Source organism: Scyliorhinus canicula, chromosome 3 (genome assembly GCF_902713615.1).
Source record: "Scyliorhinus canicula chromosome 3, sScyCan1.1, whole genome shotgun sequence".
In the NCBI taxonomy this organism is placed as follows: domain Eukaryota; kingdom Metazoa; phylum Chordata; class Chondrichthyes; order Carcharhiniformes; family Scyliorhinidae; genus Scyliorhinus; species Scyliorhinus canicula.
In genome coordinates, this window is record NC_052148.1 from 189,234,630 (window position 1) to 189,253,389 (window position 18,760).

Below are 18,760 nucleotides of genomic sequence, written 5' to 3' on the forward strand. Positions count from 1 at the left end.
AATTTTTTAAGGACATTACCAGTGCAGTAGATAATGGGGAGCCGATGGATGTGGTATATCTGGATTTCCAGAAAGCCTTTGACAAGGTGCCACACAAAAGGTTGCCGCATAAGATAAAGATGCATGGCATTAAGGATAAAGTAGTAGCGTGGATAGAGGATTGGTTAATTAATAGAAAGCAAAGAGTGGGGATTAATGGGTGTTTCTCTGGTTGGCAATCAGTAGCTAGTGGTGTCCCTCAGGGATCCGTGTTGGGCCCACAATTGTTCACAATTTACATTGATGATTTGGAGTTGGGGACCAAGGGCAATGTGTCCAAGTTTGCAGATGACACTAAGATGAGTGGTGAAGCGAAAAGTGCAGAGGATACTGGAAGTCTGCAGAGGGATTTGGATAGGTTAAGTGAATGGGCTCGGGTCTGGCAGATGGAATACAATGTTGACAAATGTGAGGTTATCCATTTTGGTAGGAATAACAGCAAACGGGATTATTATTTAAACGATAAAATATTAAAGCATGCCGCTGTTCAGAGAGACTTGGGTGTGCTAGTGCATGAGTCACAGAAGGTTGGTTTACAAGTGCAACAGGTGATTAAGAAGGCAAATGGAATTTTGTCCTTCATTGCTAGAGGGATGGAGTTTAAGACTAGGGAGGTTATGTTGCAATTGTATAAGGTGTTAGTGCGGCCACACCTGGAGTATTGTGTTCAGTTTTGGTCTCCTTACTTGAGAAAGGACGTACTGGCGCTGGAGGGTGTGCCGAGGAGATTCACTAGGTTAATCCCAGAGCTGAAGGGGTTGGATTATGAGGAGAGGTTGAGTAGACTGGGACTGTACTCGTTGGAATTTAGAAGGATGAGGGGGGATCTTATAGAAACATTTAAAATTATGAAGGGAATAGATAGGGTAGATGCGGGCAGGTTGTTTCCACTGGCGGGTGACAGCAGAACTAGGGGGCATAGCCTCAAAATAAGGGGAAGTAGATTTAGGACTGAGTTTAGGAGGAACTTCTTCACCCAAAGGGTTGTGAATCTATGGAATTCCTTGCCCAGTGAAGCAGTTGAGGCTCCTTCATTACATGTTTTTAAGGTAAAGATAGATAGTTTTTTGAAGAATAAAGGGATTAAGGGTTATGGTGTTCGGGCCGGAAAGTGGAGCTGAGTCCACAAAAGATCAGCCATGATCTCATTGAATGGCGGAGCAGGCTCGAGGGGCCAGATGGCCTACTCCTGCTCCTAGTTCTTATGTTCTTATGTTCTTATGATATCTTGGAGAGGTCATCAAATGAAGCTTTGTGGGTAGAGCTTAGGAATAAAAAGTGGACAACCACATTGCTAGGTGTTTATTATAGATCCCAAGATAGTCAATGGGAAATTGAGGAGAAAAATATGTGCGCAATTCTGAGAGGTATATAAAAATAACAATAGGGTAATTATATTAGGTGATTTCAATTTTCCCAACATTAATTAGAATAGTCACTGTGTTAAAGGGTTAAATGAAGTGGAGTTCTTAAATTGTATACAGGAGAACATTTTAGCTCAATATGTAGAGAGTCCAACAAGGGACACAGTGCTGGACCTAATTCTGGGGAATGAAGCTGGACAGGTGGCTGATGTGTTGGTGGGGGGAGCATTTTGGTGATGGTGACCACAACATGGTTCATTTTAAGTTTGTTATGGACAAAGAAATGGACAAACTGCAAAAAAAGGTTTTGAATTGGGGGAAGACAGGATTTTAGTAAAATAAGGCAGAATCAGGCCAAGGTAGATTGGAAAGAGTTACTAGTGGGGAAATCTACAGGAGAGCGGGAGGGGGCTTTTAAAAAGGAAATGGGGAGGATACAGGCCTAATATGTTCCCTCTAGGGTAATAGGAAGGAGTAACAAGTTCAGGAAACCATGGATGGCTTTTAGCACCTACAAGGGGAGCAAATCATTAGTGGAGTACAGAAAGTGCAGGATGAAGTTTCAGAAAACAATCAGGAGAGCAAAGAGGAGATATGAGAAAGCTCTGGCTGAAAAAGTACGGAACATCCCAAGATATTCTATAAGTATATCAATGGAAAGAGGATAACCAGGGAAGAGTGGGGGAAAAGTGGGGCTCATTAGGGACCAACAGGGAAGTCTGTGGGTGCAGCCAGATGACATTGGTAGGGTATTGAATGAATACTTCACATCTGCCTTCACCCAAGATAATGAGGAGGTTGATAGAGAACTCGGGGAAAGAGACTGTGAGGTTCTTGAACAAATTGTCATAGAGTGATAAGGTATTGGTGGTTTAGGCAGGCTTAAAAGTGGACAAATCTGAGGTCCAGGGAATTATGTTGCAGGATGCTGTGGGAAGTGAGGGAGGAGATTGCAGGGGCTCTGACCCAAATTTTTAATTCCTCTCTGGCCACGGGGAAGGTGCCAGAGAACTGGAGAACAGCTAATGCGGTCCCACTATTTAAAAAAGGTTAGAGATAAATCAGGGAACTACAGACCAGTGAGTCTCACGTCAGTGGTAGGGAAACTATTGGAGAAAATTCTGAAAGAGAGAATCTATCTCCTCTTGGGACAGGTAAGGTTTGATCAGGAATAGTCAGCATGGCTTCGCCAGAGGAGGCCAAGTGGTGCAGCAGGCTGTAAAGAAGGCGGATGGTATGTTGGCCTTCATTGCTAGAGGTTTTGAGTATAGAAGCAGGGATGTGTTGCTGCAATTAGAGAGGGCCTTGGTGAGGCCACACCTGGAGTACTGTGTGCAGTTTTGGTCTCCTTCTCTGAGGAAGCATGTTCTTGTTCTCGAGGGAGTGCAGCGAAGGTTTATCCGACTGATTCCAGGATGGCGGAACTGCCGTATGAGGAGAGATTGACTAGGTTGGGATTGTTCTCGCTGGAGTTCAGAAGAATGAGGGGGGATCTCATAGAGACTTATAAAATTTTAACAAGACTAGACAGGGTAGATGCAGGGATGTTGTTACCATTGATGGATGTGTCCAGAACCAGGGGTCACAGCTTGAGGGTTCAAGGTAAACCATTTTGGACAGTGATTATGGAGACATTTCTTCACAGAAAGGGTGGTGAGCCTGTGGAATTCATTACCACAGGAAGTAATTGATGCTAAAACTTTGAATATATTCAAGAGACAGCTGGATATAGCACTTGGGGGTAATGGGGCCAAAGGCTATGGGGAGAAAGCAGGATTAGTCTATTGAGTTGGATGATCAGCCGTGATCGTGATGAATGGCGGAGCAGGCTCGAAGGGCCAGAAGGCCTCCTCCTGCTCCTACCTTCTGTGTATCTATATATCTACGTACACCATTATCTCATCAACTTTAAAATAAAAGCAAATGGGAAATGTGTTAAATTTCATCTGCCCCATGGCTCATCCACCAGCCTTTGTCCTTCTGAGGTCTATTACTATCTTCACAGTTCACAATGCTTTCAAGTTTTATGTCATCTGCAAGTCTGGAATTGTGCCAATGCACACGCAGGTCTGGGTCATTACTGTAGATCAAGAAACGCAGGGGTTCAAATACGAAGTACCAGGAACCCAACGACATACAAGCTTCCAGTCTGAAAAACAATTGGGCATCACTACTTTGTTTTCCCATCACTTAGCCAACTTTGTATCCCTGCTGTAACTGCCACTTTTATTTCATTGGTTTAACTTTGCTGACAATTTTGTTGTGTCGTACTTTATTAAATATCTTTTGGAACCGCATCTACTTCCACAACCATATCTTCATCAACCATCTCCGTTCAAACCTCATCAAATAAAAACTCCATGAAGAGTATTTTTCTTAAATTGCCCTGGCTTTCCTTAACAAAACAACATTGGTCCAAACTTGTGTTAATTTGATCGCAGTTTAAAATGCATTAATGTTTACCCTGGGAATACAAGTTGAAGCAGATTAGCTTTTAATATTTTGTGCTGCCTATCACTTGCACGACACCGTTTTTATTTTGTGTACCTAGAGAACTGGAGAAAAGCATTGGAAGACAGGGGTATAAAGATCCAATATTCGGACTCTTAGTCTGAGCCTCGGGAAGTTGAATGTGCAAAGATGATGGGTGAAGGCAAGTAGTTTCAAGTGCCGGTGGCAGAAGAACAGATGTGAAACTGGATATGAAGCAACAGAGCAATAATTTGAAGAAATGCAGCGGAGAGTTACATGACAGAAAAATACCACAAACTGAAAGGAAGAATCGGCAAGATAGTAGAGACCAGCCTTGTTGCCTAGTGCAGAACATCAAGAAGAAAGGAACAATAACTGGATACTAATGAGGTGTAGGTGCTGAAATGGACATGTGAAGTGACAAGGAAAATATCAGGAACACATTCATCAGAGGGAACAATGAAGACGGTGGAAGCATGGAAGTAGTGGAGAAGAGGCTGAAATGGCATGGTGACATGTTGCGTAGAGCATGAGAGGGTAGGGTAAGTGATGGCAAGGGAAGAGCCAAGAGAAGAGAAAGACCCCAGACTAGATAGAACAATTCAGTGCCGAGATTCTGGAAAACCAGCGAGATGGTAAGAAGAATAGGCAACTGAAAGGAGGAGATGGGGAAGGGCAATTAATCAGAATTGCGGTGACCCCAAGTAAGACGGGAGAAGCTGAAATAAGAGTTCAACGCGTCACAAATATCCAAGTAAAATTTTCCCCTTTTCCCCTTTCACTCACATGACAAGGGATGCACAGTGGTAGTTGCAATGCTGTGATGCTGGTGGCTTCTTGCAACAGAAGTCAGGATTTAAACCATGAAGTTGCCCTGGTTGTCAAGCACACTTTGGAATTTATTTTCCCCAATTTACAGTTACAGATCACATCTTTGATATGTTGGGGCATTTAGCTACTGGAGGATGTCGTAGGAACTGTGACATTATGAGGCAGCACTGTTCCTTCACAGCTCCAGGGTCCCAGGTTCGATTCCCGGCTTGGGTCACTGTCTGTGTGGAGTCTGCACGTTCGTCCCGTTTCTACGTGGGCTTCCTGCAGGTCTCCTGTTTCCTCCCACAAGTCCCGAAAGATGTGCTGTTAGGTGAATTGGATATTCTGAATTCTCCGTTTGTGTACCCCAACAGGTGCCAGAATGTGGCGACTAGGGGTTTTCACAGTAACTTCATTGCAGTGTTGGTGTAAACCTACTTGTGACAATAAAGATTTTATATGTACACAACTGTAAGGGTTAATGTTATATCCAAAGCAACCACTAGAGAGAGCTAGATGCAGAACTGTATAAAGCACCAGTGCTAAGCCTTCTGGGAGAGTGTTGAGGATAAGGCGAGAAGACAGACTGTAGGAAAGATAGTTTGAGTCAGAGCAGATTTAGTTATTGTACTAATGTAGAGATTAGTAGCAAATTAGGGTAGATTGCATGTATATTATCAACTGTTTATTATATAGGAGTGTCAAATCCAATTAAGTAGTGTAAATAAATCTTTAGCTTTGTTTAATATAAAAGCTACTTCTTGTTTTTGTGAACACTATGCCAACCATCCTCAGATCAGAACCACAATACCACAAGAACAATGAAGAAAAATCCAAGAGTATTTGGATTTTTTTTTTATTTGCAAACTGTAATTTTTCCCGTAACAGCCTTCCCGAACAGGCGCCGGAATGTGGCGACGAGGGGCTTTTCACAGTAACTTCATTTGAAGCCTACTTGTGATAATAAGCGATTTTCATTTCATTTTTCCTATTTTTCAAAGTCCCTATTAGTTACTCAGTACAGGTGTGACTGATCGCAAGAAAATTCTTTGCCTTCACTGGTAAATACATCAAAGTCAGGATTTAAACCATAAAGTTGCCCTGGTTATCAAGCTTTGGAATTTATTTTCCCCAATTTACATTTACAGATCACATCTTTGATATGTTGGGGCATTCAGCTACTGGAGGATGTCATAGGAACTGTGACTTTATGAGGCAGCACTGCCCCTTCACAGCTCCAGGGTCCCAGGTCCCATTGGGCACGGTACAATGTAATCTGCTTGATGAACATGTCATGTGAGAGTGCCTTTAAGAATTGGATGTTTAAGAAATGTACCTTTAAGAAATGAAGCTGATCATATTACTGAAGTGATTTAACGGGGGGGAGCTGACCTCACTTCTGCTTTTTGGGAGTTTTAGTGTCAGTTTTGAAGAAAGCTTGGGTGTGGCTGTGAGCTGCATTGCTGGTGATCTCTGCCATGAAGGACTATCTCTTAATCCTTTGGTGAAATCGGAATTGAATATAAATCTAATATGCTTCTGTTTGAAGGATTTGTTAAGTCTTTTGGATGTCTAAAGGAACAGTTTGCAGGATTGGGTAGTGTTGTATTATTTTCAGGGTTATCTTTGAAGTAAGGGGTGTTAAGAGATCCAATGTTTATTTAAAAGGTTAATTTGAGTTCATGGAATAAACATTGTTTTGTTTTAAAAACCACGTGTCCATAATTGTAATACGACACCTGGGGAACAAGCCGTGTGCTTCAAAAGCAACAATCCATTAAAGGTGGGGGTTGGTTGAACGCCATGATACTTTTTGGGGTTCTACAAACACCTCTCCCATAACAAACATTACCCCACATGTCCTGTTCGCACAGAAATGGGGTCCTCTAAAGAAAATGTTATGCATCCCTGCAAAGAAATGTTTATTCATTAGATCCATGGAGATCAGTAATATTACTTCTATGTGCCACATTATCAAAACCCATAGCTAAGAACAGTATCTTAGTTTAGTCATATATGCTTTACATACCCAGTTGGTCAATGATACTGGAGACAACACCAATGGGCTCCTTGGCTACCTCTTCAGGAAGAACAATATTCACTTCTTCAGTTTTTGGCAGATCCTGGTTAAAACACAAATGCAAAACAGTAAGTCCTGGATATATTAATTGCCATTGTTGATTAAAATATACAAACACACAAAATAAATTTTGCAATACTTCCTCAAACAGCTGCTTCATTTGCTGATACACGCCAACATACTCAAAACCCAATTCATTTACAATGGCTATGTTCAATACTTGAAAACCTCCTTGCCAGTTTCTCTGCACCTTTTCATTGTTTTGCAACCTTAAAAAGACGTAGAACTGTACTTACCCAAGCCTTAAAAGCCAGGCCGCTAGACACACAATTTAATCAGGAACTTGATTCAAGGAAACTAACATAAGTATTAAACTCAGTGTCCAACTCCCTCTGTCCAAACCTCCAGCCACTAGTTAGGCAGCCTCGCACTTCCAACAAACTATTTTGTGAGGTGATCTTTAGCCTAGAAGCCAAAGGTCATCAGTGAGGAAAATTTGTACTTCCTTTAAAAGGTCTGTTAAATCTTTTTAGAAATGCTTGAAAAAGGATGGCACAGTGGCGCAGCGGTTAGTACTGCTGCCTCATGGCGCCGAGGGCCCGGTTCGATCCCGGCTCCAGACCACTGTCCGTGTGGACTTTGCACATTCCCTGCCCGGGTCTCACTCACAACCTAAAGATGTGCACGGTAGGTGGATTGACCACACTAAATTGTCCTTAATTGGAAAAATAACATTCAAAAAATGAATGAAAAACTGGAATGCTTGAAAATATTTTTTTTAACAGGGTGCATCAATCAATTGAGACTAGTTGTACTTTTCATGGATACTATACGAAATGGCCACAAAGGAGAGCTGTAAAAAAAAAAGACAACTACAAACAAGACAGCTGCAGGGTGAAGGCAGTCAACACACAGATGCAGACACAAAAATAAAACTAACAGAAAGAGAAAGACACGGGAAAAAGCAAATCGCTCTCAGGAAGTCAGTTTTTTTCTTTTTTGGCAGAAAAGGAGACAGCTGCTCTTCAAGGAACTGTGCGAGCTGGTTAAAAAGATCTTAGGCCTGGAAAGGTGTGCAAATAGCTCAGAGAATCTAAAGAGCTAGGTGTTTTCCCAAAAGTGGGCAAACTGGTTGGCCAGCTGCAAAGGAACTCTAGAGAACTGCATGATCTGGATGTAAGGGGATATGATCCATAGAAGTATGTCTTAATGATAGTTGTACCCATGATACTTCTGGAGTGTAAGCTGTTTTCACACAGGACTTCTGACTGTGTGACTAAAGAACAGCATATTGTGGAATTGTAGTGCTAGATCTGCAGGGAGTGATGCCAATGGTTGTGATTGTGCACAACATACTTGCGGTATCAATTATTTAAAATGCAAGTGTTCTTATTTGAATTGTGGTTTGCCACTCATCTTTAATTTGTGTTGGTTCTGAATTTTGATTTTGTTAAAGAACAGTAAGTGAAACGTTGCTGGCAATTTCTTCAAGTGAGGGAGAAATGTGTCAATTTGGTTTGTTCCCGTGTGGGGAATATTATGAAAACTCACAGTCCTGAAAGGTCAACTCTATTTTCCCTTTCGACAAATGCTGTGTGACTTGCTGAGTGCTTCCAGAATTTTCTGTTTTTGTTTTCAGATTTCCACTATCTAGTGTTTTGCTGCCTTCAGTGAATTTGTTGTGATTCAGTCAGAACTGATCTACATTCAAGCACAGTTGCAGCCGCAGCTGAGGCTGTTTGAAGGATTGGGTCAGTGAATGTTCTCCACTTGCCACATCTCCCTTATCCCTATTATTTCCTCCGGTGCTCGCCTCTGGAGAAATGCTCTCTATTACAGCACCCGGGCCAGACCCCAATTTATATTAGGAACCAGCTGAGACCTGTCGCCATCTGGGATGGCCACTTCCAGATTACAAAATGGATGTTTGCAAAGACTATAGGGAAACATGAACATTGCTAAGAAAGCAGACAGGCACAGAGCCTGGATGCGTAATGAGAAGGCAACTCCCAGACCAGACTGAAACTGTAGGTCAATTAGCCTACTGATGGCCCATCTCCAGGAACAAAGGAATAACATTCAAGTAACTGACACTAAGGCAGACACACCAACGCCAGAAAGACACAAACAAAGCAAGGCCAAAGGCCACCAATGACACGCCCAGCCATCAGGGCACCCACCCCTTTATTGGTGGAGATCGATACCGATGATCAATATGCGGTCCAATTAATTGGGGCCAAGTTCAAGGCCCGCCCAAAAGGCGCAAAGCCCCTTTGGGTATAAGAAGAAGCCCCCTCCGAGAGAGAATCACTCTCTTGGACTCGGCTCTTGAAGCGGAGAGACCCGTCCACCAGCTGCACCAGAAGCAAGTAAGTCCAAGGTCAACACTCATGATCAGACGGACAACCGTAGCTGTTCTCCTGTTACACCTTCGAACCCAACAGCCTCAGATCCGAACAACGGCCATTGTTCTTCTGACTGAGTGGGCACTTACTACATCGAGAATTGCTTGATCTGTGCCCAGAACAATCCGGACAGATATGCAAAGAAAGGCCAGCTGAGTCACACCCGCCCCATTAATGGCCCCTGGACAAATTTGCAAATTGATTATATAGGACCCCTACCCCCCCCTGCAGGAATGGTTTCAAGTATGTGTTGGTTGTCATCGACACCTTCACAAAATGGGTGGAAGCTTTTCCATCCAGAACAAACACAGCCAAAACGACAGCTAAAATCCTCACAGCTCATCTTAATAAGATGGGGTCTCCCCCGCAGTATGGAGACCGATCAAGGCTCCCATTTTACAGGACGTGTAATGAAAAACGTCCTTATGATTTTCAGTATAAAACAGAAGTTCCATATCGCAAACCACCCCCAGTCAAACGGCATAATAGAAAGGATGAACATGACTTTAAAAGCCACCCTCCGAAAAATGGTGCAACAGCACAACAGCACCTGGGACATAGTTCTCCCCTTTGCATTAATGTTCATACGAAACACGGTATCCACATCCACAGGATACACCCCCCACACCCTCATGACCAGACGCCCCATGAAAGGGACAGAGTATTTATTAGGACTGGATTTGGCCAGCCCTGCAGTCACCGCCCTCACCACGAGAAAGCAGTATAACAGATTATTGAGAATGTAAAGGCAGCCCAGCTTGCAGCAGCTGTCAGACTTGGAACCCGCAAGAAGCAAAGCAAAGTTTGCTTTGATAAGACGGTACACACCACGGAGTTTGTAGTAGGGCAGCAAGTCATGCTCGCCCGATACAACCCCAGTTCGTTCCTCTTTCTCCAAATTTGCCGGACTGTACTCCATCTCTGACAAAGTCAGCCCCTCCGTATATAAGATCACTTATCCCAATGGCAAGTCTGCGTGGTTCCACATAAAACAGCTTAAGGCTTATGGCTCGCAGAACAGCCATTCACACCACATCTCGCTCGCAGCAGCAGATGAGCACGAACGACCTTTTCCTCCCCACCCCCAACCTGTCCAGCCCACCCTCAGACACAACTTCGACTCCACCCCCAGAAGCACAACTCCGCCTCTCCCCTCCCCCAACCGACAGCGACAGCCCCAGCACACCACACCACGATTACACCCCTGCACCAGGCCCGACTCCCAGCGACTCCGAACATGATTCCAGCGACCCCTTCGAGATAATGCCCTTGATCCAGACCCACCGCCTGACGATTATGGATTGACCCCCAGCAGCTCCAACCTCGATACGAAATACTGGCACCGAGACAATTCGTTCAGGCTCATCCGGAACGATGAGATGGACCCCAAATCGCCCCAAGCCGCTTTAGCACGATAACTCCAGTCGAGAGTATGGCAACCGGGAGAAGATGATGACTTAGAGTCTGACTCCCACCAAACGAATCCCTTTGCGACTCTGTTCGCTATAGAGCAACGAGGTGTCCAGATGGTAAAAAGGAACCGATGGAGATTTACGGTGTCCTTTCTGATGGAACCTGCACAATTTTGTTATGTTAGTTTGATGTTTCAATGTTTGTTACTGTCAATGTTGAATGTTGTTTGTTCGCTAAATGTTTTCATGGCCCCACGACACCACTCCTTTGACACCCGCTGGCAGTTAAAGGAACAATTTTGTCCGTACACAACCGTTCATAACTGCTCTTCTGCTTCGAGGCAGGAGATGCATAACTGCAACCACCACGATGACCACACTCTTACCCGTTCTTGTCCGGTCACTCAGGCAGTGGAGTAACAGCACTGGTCCCCGCCCTGCCTGAGGACCCCCTGGTCATCTACGCTCGGGTAGAGCACAAACGGCACTGTTCACCGTCCTACCCGGGGATTCCACCCATTCTTACCCACCGCGTCACATAGGCACCCCAAGATGCTATTTACATCCTCAAACACTGGGATGGTAGATCGCACAGGCTGCGAGACGCTCGCACTGTGTCAGTTTTTTTCTCGGTTGTCTTGTCCCAAAGATTTCATTTTTTTTTTAAATGAGGGAATCACAGATGGTGACCAATTATAATGGGCAACTGGCAATAAAGGACAGACAGACGGACCTACGAGATCTTAAGCAAGATAATAACAGATATTATGCTTGCGTCCATAGAACTCCGGAACCACAGGAACCTCAAAAGAAGAGATGAAGAAGACAGAAAGAAGAAAAGATGAAGACAACCATCATGCTCTACAGTTGGATCTTAGCGGGATCCCTCCAGTTGCGCATGGACGCTACCCCCTCAGAGCTGGGCTGAGAAGTGGCAGATGGAGTTTAACCCTGACAAGTGTGAGGTTGTCCATTTTGGAAGGACAAATCTGAATGCGGAATACAGGGTTAATGGTAGGGTTCTTGGCAATGTGGAGGAGCAGAGAGATCTTGGGGTCTATGTTCATTGTTCTTTGAAAGTTGCCACTCAAGTGGATAGAGCTGTGAAGAAGGCCTATGGTGTGCTAGCGTTCATTAGCAGAGGGATTGAATTTAAGAGCCGTGAGGTGATGATGCAGCTGTACAAAACCTTGGTTAGGCCACATTTGGAGTACTGTGTGCAGTTCTGGTCACCTCATTTTAGGAAGGATGTGGAAGCTTTGGAAAAGGTGCAGAGGAGATTTACCAGGATGTTGCCTGGAATGGAGAGTAGGTCATACGAGGAAAGATTGAGGGTGCTGGGCCTTTTCTCATTGGAACGGAGAAGGATGAGGGGCGACTTGATAGAGGTTTATAAGATGATCAGGGGAATAGATAGAGTAGATAGTCAGAGACTTTTTCCCCGGGTGGAACACACCATTACAAGGGGACATAAATTTAAGATAAATGGTGGAAGATATAGAGGGGATGTCAGAGGTAGGTTCTTTACCCAGAGAGTAGTGGGGGCATGGAATGCACTGCCTGTGGTAGTAGTTGAGACGGAAAATTTATGGACCTTCAAACGGCTATTGGATAGGTACTTGGATTAGGGTAGAATAAGGGAGTGTAGGTTAACTTCTTAAGGGCAGCACGGTAGCATTGTGGATAGCACAATTGCTTCACAGCTCCAGGGTCCCAAGTTCGATTTCGACTTGGGTCACTGTCTGTGTGGAGTCTGCACATCCTCCCCGTGACTGCGTGGGTTTCCTCCGGGTACTCCGGTTTCCTCCCACAGTCCAAAGATGTGCAGGTTGGGTGGATTGGCCATGACAAATTGTCCAAAATTCTATGATTAACCTAGGACAAAAGTTCGGCGCAACATCGTGGGCCGAAGGGCCTGTTCTGTGCTGTATTTCTCTATCTATCTCTACCTCTACCACGCAGGCCATGAATGTTTCCCACCCCTGCCATACACAGTACTCCGAGGCAGTAACCGATACACCGACCTGGTGCGACCGGTTCATAACGTGGTACTCCCTATCCTACGTTGTGGAATCACTATTAGTACTTGCGATACTCTGCAGTGTCGTGCAGACCCCAAGGCTGAGGAAATGGCGGAGGAAGGCCTCCCGTACTCGCACTCCGATATACACACTTAGATCCCCTATTTTCGGACTTCAACAAACCCCCCCAACCCCTTTAAGTGAATTAAAGTGCATCCGTTTTGTTTTTGTGTGCTTTGTTCGTTCCAATAAAAAGAAATGTAAAACTCTGTGCTTGACTGCCAAGCCAGAGAGACCTGTGTTGCTGCTATTGTACAGTTTAAAATGTTGTAAATTCTTTTGATTGATTGAGGATAGTTTAGTTAAGGATAGTTAGAGGTTCCAGTTTTTGTATTTTGTAATGCATGCCTGAATGTTATCGCGCCCCGTAGAATTTTATAATGATGTATGTACAGAAAATAATTCAGGCAAAAGTCTCATTCATAGGACAGAGTAGTGCAGGCCTGTCCTTACTTATGGGTGCCCGACTTCAGAGGAGAACAAAGAAGACGCAGTTATTTGATCCTTGACGCTTCGTGTTGAGGATCACAAGGAGGGAGTGTAGCCATCTGGGATGGCCACTTCCAGATTACAAAATGGATGTTTGCAAAGACTATAGGGAAACATGGACAGTGCTAAGAAAGCAAACAGACACAGAGGCTGGATGCATATTGAGAAGGCAACTCCCAGACGAGACTGAAACTGTAGGTCAATTAGCATATTGATGGCCCATCTCCGGGAACAAAGGAATAACATTCAAGTAACTGATACTAAGGCAGACACCCCGGCGCCTGCAAGACACAAACAAAACAAGGCCAACAGCCACCAAAGGCACGCCCAGCCATCAGGGCTCCCACCCCTTTATTGGTCGAGATCGATACCGATGATCAAGATGCGGTCCAATTAATTGGGGCCAGGTTCAAGGCCCGTCCAAAAGCACGCAAAGCCCCTTTGGGTACAAGAAAAAGCGCCCAAGAGAGAATTGCTCTCTTGGACTCTGCTCTCGAAGCGAAGACACCAGTCCACCAGCTGCACCAGAAGCAAGTAAGTCCAAGGTCAACGCTCACCATCACAGGGACGACCATAGCTGAGCTCCTGTTACACCTTCGCACCCAACAGCCTCAGATCCGAACAACGGCCATTGTTCTTCTGACTGAGTGGGCACCCGAAGTTAAGTATAGGCGTTAGCGTTAGAGATAGTATTTGTTTATGGTATTTGTGCATGAGTAGATATTACTGTGTGTGTAAATAAATAGTATTGACTTTGAACTAACTAACTGGTGCATTGGTTCTTTGATCAGTATTCGGGTTTGAACCTTGTGGCGGTATCGAGAGATACCTGGCCACTCTAGAGCAAAACATAATTAGGATTAAGGAAGGCAACCATATTTAGAGCCAGATAAACAGAGCAACAGACCCCAATAATTTTTCAATTTGTAAACTGCGAGGAAAGGATGCATCACGCCAAGGGTGATTCCTCTGACACCAAGGGATCTTTTATTTTAAACTAACCTTTATCAACAAAGAATTTATCCCATTAACATCGCAGAAAAACAGATTTTTAATTAACAATTAAACAGTTCCAAAGGAAATAAAGGTCTTTGAACTTATTTTCAGCAAAATCCACAGTTACAGGTCAAATGCCACGTATTAATACAGTTTACACTCAATGGCTTATAGATTTAGGCACAAAGTCCTGGGGGGGTGGGGGGGGTTCTGAGAAACACACCACCTTTCCTCAGAAACCAGAGCAGAACTCAAAAAATAAAAATAAAAACAACAGAGATAGAGTAGAGCTGAAAATAAAACTCAAAACCAGGCCCAAACCCTCTCACGAGTGACATTATAGCCTGCCTAAATGTTAATCACAGCTTTGGCAGAGATATAATCTGGATACCTTAACCAAAGTTATTTCAATAGCACTACTGCAACAGGCACATAATGCAATATATATTAAATATTCCTACATTCATCACATGTCCCAATTCATTTACAACTGCACTTTCCAGATAATGGTTTAATCTTTGGCCCTCCATTCACCACAATGCTTTTGCTCATCCACATTCTCACCTCCACAATGCCCTAGTTTCCGTTGATGTGCTTCCTTTCGTTCTGGCCACTTGCCCTGGTGCGGTCCTCATCTTCGCTCCTTTAGTTCAGGGGTCGCAGACATGAATGAATATGATGGATAACTGGCTTCAGCCAGATCTGGCTGGATTACAAAGCATTATTGATCTTCTTCACAATTCCAGAATCAGCCTGGAATGCAAAGATAACCCCCAGCTTCTCTTCTCTGTTGCAAACAGTCCTCGTAAAACCCTTTCATCCATCTCTCTGACCCTCACCTCGAACTAGAGGGAGGAATTGATGGACTTCTTTGTCACTAATACTGAAATCATCCCTTCAATTTGATGTTGGAGGAAAACTTCCTCAACATGTTTATGAAAGGTCACTGACCTGAAACACTAACAGTATTCTTCGTGCCAGTGAGGTGGGAATGTATTTGCCTTATTTCATTATCTATGCGATTGCAGTCAGAGAATGACTTACAATGACTTCTCCTCCCTCTACCATTAATACCGTGCAAAAGGCTGCCATTCAGCCCATACAGTCTGTGACTGTCAGAAAGAGTGTTCCACCTAGTCCCACTCCTGCCTTATCCTCTTAACCTTGCACATTCATTCCTTCCAGATAGTAATCCAATTCCCTTTTGATTACCTCAGTCAAACCTGCCTGTACTACCCTTTCAGGAAGTTGGTTCCAGACTCCAACCACCCTCTGGGTGAAAATTATTTTCCTCACATCACTTTGGCCAATTATTTTGAATATATACTTGGTATGATCCCAGTTGGCGTTCTAAATGGACGGGAAAATCCCAGAATGGAACCCTGGCTCCAAAGGCCAAAATATTGACCCATTTTTAAGAAAAAAAGGAGAAACAAAAACACGGAGAAAGAGTTACAGGACCGCTAATTAGTTTTAAAACCAAGAATTTTTTTAATGTTTGATTTTCGCCGGCGTGGTTAGCGCAGCCCCGGGCCGCCCTGTGCGGCTGGCCTGCTGATTCTCCGGCCCGGATGGGCCGAGCGGCTGTAAGAAAAGAGCCGAGTCCCACCGGTGCCGTTCTAACCTGCTCTGAGCCGGCGGGTCCTCGGCGTGTATGGGTCGGGTGTCGGCCTTTGGGCGGGGGGGTCCGATCCCGGGGGGGGTGACTGGGGGCTTCATTTCCTACGTGGCGGCGCCTGTAGTCCTGCGCCATGTTGCGTCGGGGCCGGCACGTTGAAAGAGGCCACTGCGCATGTGCGCGTTGGCGCCGGTGCCACTGCGCATGTCCTCGTTGGTACCGGCACAACTGAGCATGCGTGGATCCCACGGTGCTCAGTTCGCGCCCGGATCTGCAGCTGGAGCGGCACGAACCTGTAGGGGCCAGAATTAGTCGTGGGAGCAGCGTGGACACACTGCCGCGGGATGGGAGAATCCCGCCCACTGCTTTTATTTTTTTACTGCCTCTCCATATTTTTCCTGTCGAAATGAATTATCTCACACTTCTCTGCATTAAATTTCCTCTGCCACTCGCCTGGCCAATCTACCAACATGTCTTTGTTCCTTTGGACTTCAAGACCATCTGCATCACAGTTGACATTTCCAATCTTTGTATCACCTACAAATTTTGGAATCAGGCCCTGCACACCACAGTCTAGGTCATTAATATACATCAGGAAGAACAAGGGTGCCAATACTGGGAACCCAACTCCAAACCTTCCACCAGTCTGAAAAACAACCATTTATAATTTTTTCCGATCACTCAGCCAATTTCTTATCCGAGTGCCTACTTTTCTTTTATTCCATGGGCTAGAATTTTGCCCCGGTTTGTTGTGTAGCACTGTCCCAAATGTTGTTTGAAAATCCACAGGCACCACATCAACAGCATTGCCTTTATCAACCTTCTCTTTTACCACCTCAAAAACTATCCAGCAATTTAGTTAAACATGCTGGTTTTCCTTAATTATCCTGCACTTGTCCAAGTGACTATTGATTTTGTCCCCAGCAGAAGCTTTCAAAGGTTTCCCTACTCCTGAAATCAGACTGACTGGTTTGTAGTGGCTGGCTTCATCTTTGCACCCCTTTTTGAACAAAGGTGTAACATTCTCAATTCTCCACCTTTTTGGGTTCACCCTTTCTCTAAGGAAGACTGGAAGATTCTCACTAGTGCCTCTTCAATTTCCACTCTAACTTCCCTCAGTACCCTTGGATGCATCTCATCCAGCCCTGTTACCTGACCAATTATAAATAAAGATTGCGTCACAGTTCCACCTTCTCAATTATAAATTCTTCTCGTGTTCCAGTTTCTTCCTCTCACTTTGGCCTGAATGGAATCTTCTTATTTTGTAAAAACAGATGCAAACTACTCAATTAATACATCTGCTATTTATCCTGTCTCTACATGCATGTCCCCTTTTTATCCCTAATACGCCCCCCATTTTTACCACCCCTTTATTATTTATTTTGTGAGAAGTTGTTGAGTAGATTGCGCCTGTACTCATTGGAGATTAGAAGAATTGGAGGTGACCCTATTGAGACCTATAGGTTTCTCAGGGGGTCTGACAGAGTAGATGTTGAGAGGATGTTCCGTCTTGTGGTAGAGTCCAGGACCAGACAGCATAATCTTTTTCTTAATTTAATGTACCCAATTCATTTTTTTCCAATTAAGGGGCAATTTAGCATGGCCAATCCACCTACCATACCAGAAGTCGTGGTGCACATTGGTACCAACATGTAGGTAGGAAAAGGGGTGTGGATGTAATAAACGAGTTTAGGGAGTTAGGCTGGAAGTTAAAAGCCAGGACAGACAGAGTTGTCATCTCTGGTTTGTTGCCGGTGCCACGTGATAGCGAGGCTAGGAATAGGGAGAGAGTGCAGTTAAACACGAGGCTGCAGGAATGGTGCAGGAGGGAGGGCTTCAGGTATTTGGATAATTGGAGCGCATTCTGGGGAAGGTGGGACCTGTACAAGCAGGACGGGTTGCATCTGAACCAGAGGGGCACCAATATCCTGGGAGGGAAGTTTTTTAATACTCTTCGGGAGGGTTTAAACTAATTTGGCAAGGTAGTAGGAAGCGGATTTGTAGTCCAGCAACTAAGGTAGCCGATGTTCAGGACGCCAAAGCATGTAGTGAGGCAGTGGGGAAGGTAACACTGACAAAGGAGAGTACTTGCAAGCACGGAGATGGATTGAAGTGTGTATACTTCAACGCAAGCAGCATCAGGAATAAGGTGGGTGAACTTAAGGCATGGATCGGTACTTGGAACTACAATGTGGTGGCTATCACGGAAACTTGGATGGAATAGGGGCAGAAATAGTTGTTGGAGGTTCCTGGTTATAGATATTTCAATAAGATTAGGGAGGGTGGTAAAAGAGGTGGGGGGGGGGGGGGGGGGGGGGGGGGGTGGCATTGTTAATTAGAAAAAGTATAACAGCTGCAGAAAGGCAGTTCGAAGAGGATCTGCCTACTGAGGTGGTATGGGTTGAAGTCAGAAATAGGAAAGGAGCAGTCACCTTGTTGGGAGTTTTCTATAGGCCCCCCAACAGCAGCAGAGATGTGGAGGGACAGATTGGGAAACAGATTTTGGAAAGGTGCAGAAGTCATGGGTGACTTCAACTTCCCAAATGTTGAGTGGAAACTCTTTAGATCAAATAGTTTGGATGGGGTGGTGTTTGTGCAGTGTATCCAGGAAGCTTTTCTAACACAGTATCTATGTTGTCTGACCAGAGGGGAGGCCACATTGGATTTGGTACTTGGTAATGAACCAGGGCAAGTGATAGATTTGTTAGTGGGGGAGCATTTTGGAGGTAGTGACCACAAATCTAGTAATCTTAGTAATGGAGAGGGATAGGTGCGTGAAACAGAGCAAGGTTTACAATTGGGGGAAGGGTAAATATGATGCTGTCAGACAAGAACTGAAGTGCACAAGTTGGGAACACAGGCTGTCAGGGAAGAACGCAATTGAAATGTGGAACTTGTTCAAGGAACAGATACTACGTGTCCTTGGTATGTATGTCCCTGTCAGGCAGGGAAGAGATGGCCGAGTGAGGGAACCATGGTTGACAAGAGAGG

The 18,760-nt window shown here is 44.6% G+C and overlaps 1 protein-coding gene across 1 annotated transcript in view; it reads right to left on the reverse strand.

Moving 5' to 3' along the window:
• naf1 (nuclear assembly factor 1 homolog (S. cerevisiae)) overlaps positions 1 to 18,760 on the reverse strand; it is a 282,623-nt gene that overhangs the window by 152,686 nt on the left and 111,177 nt on the right. The window contains exon 4 of the mRNA XM_038791891.1: positions 6,718 to 6,811. Within this exon, the coding sequence (XP_038647819.1) occupies positions 6,718 to 6,811 (94 nt within the window). The remainder of the gene's footprint in view (positions 1 to 6,717; positions 6,812 to 18,760) is intronic.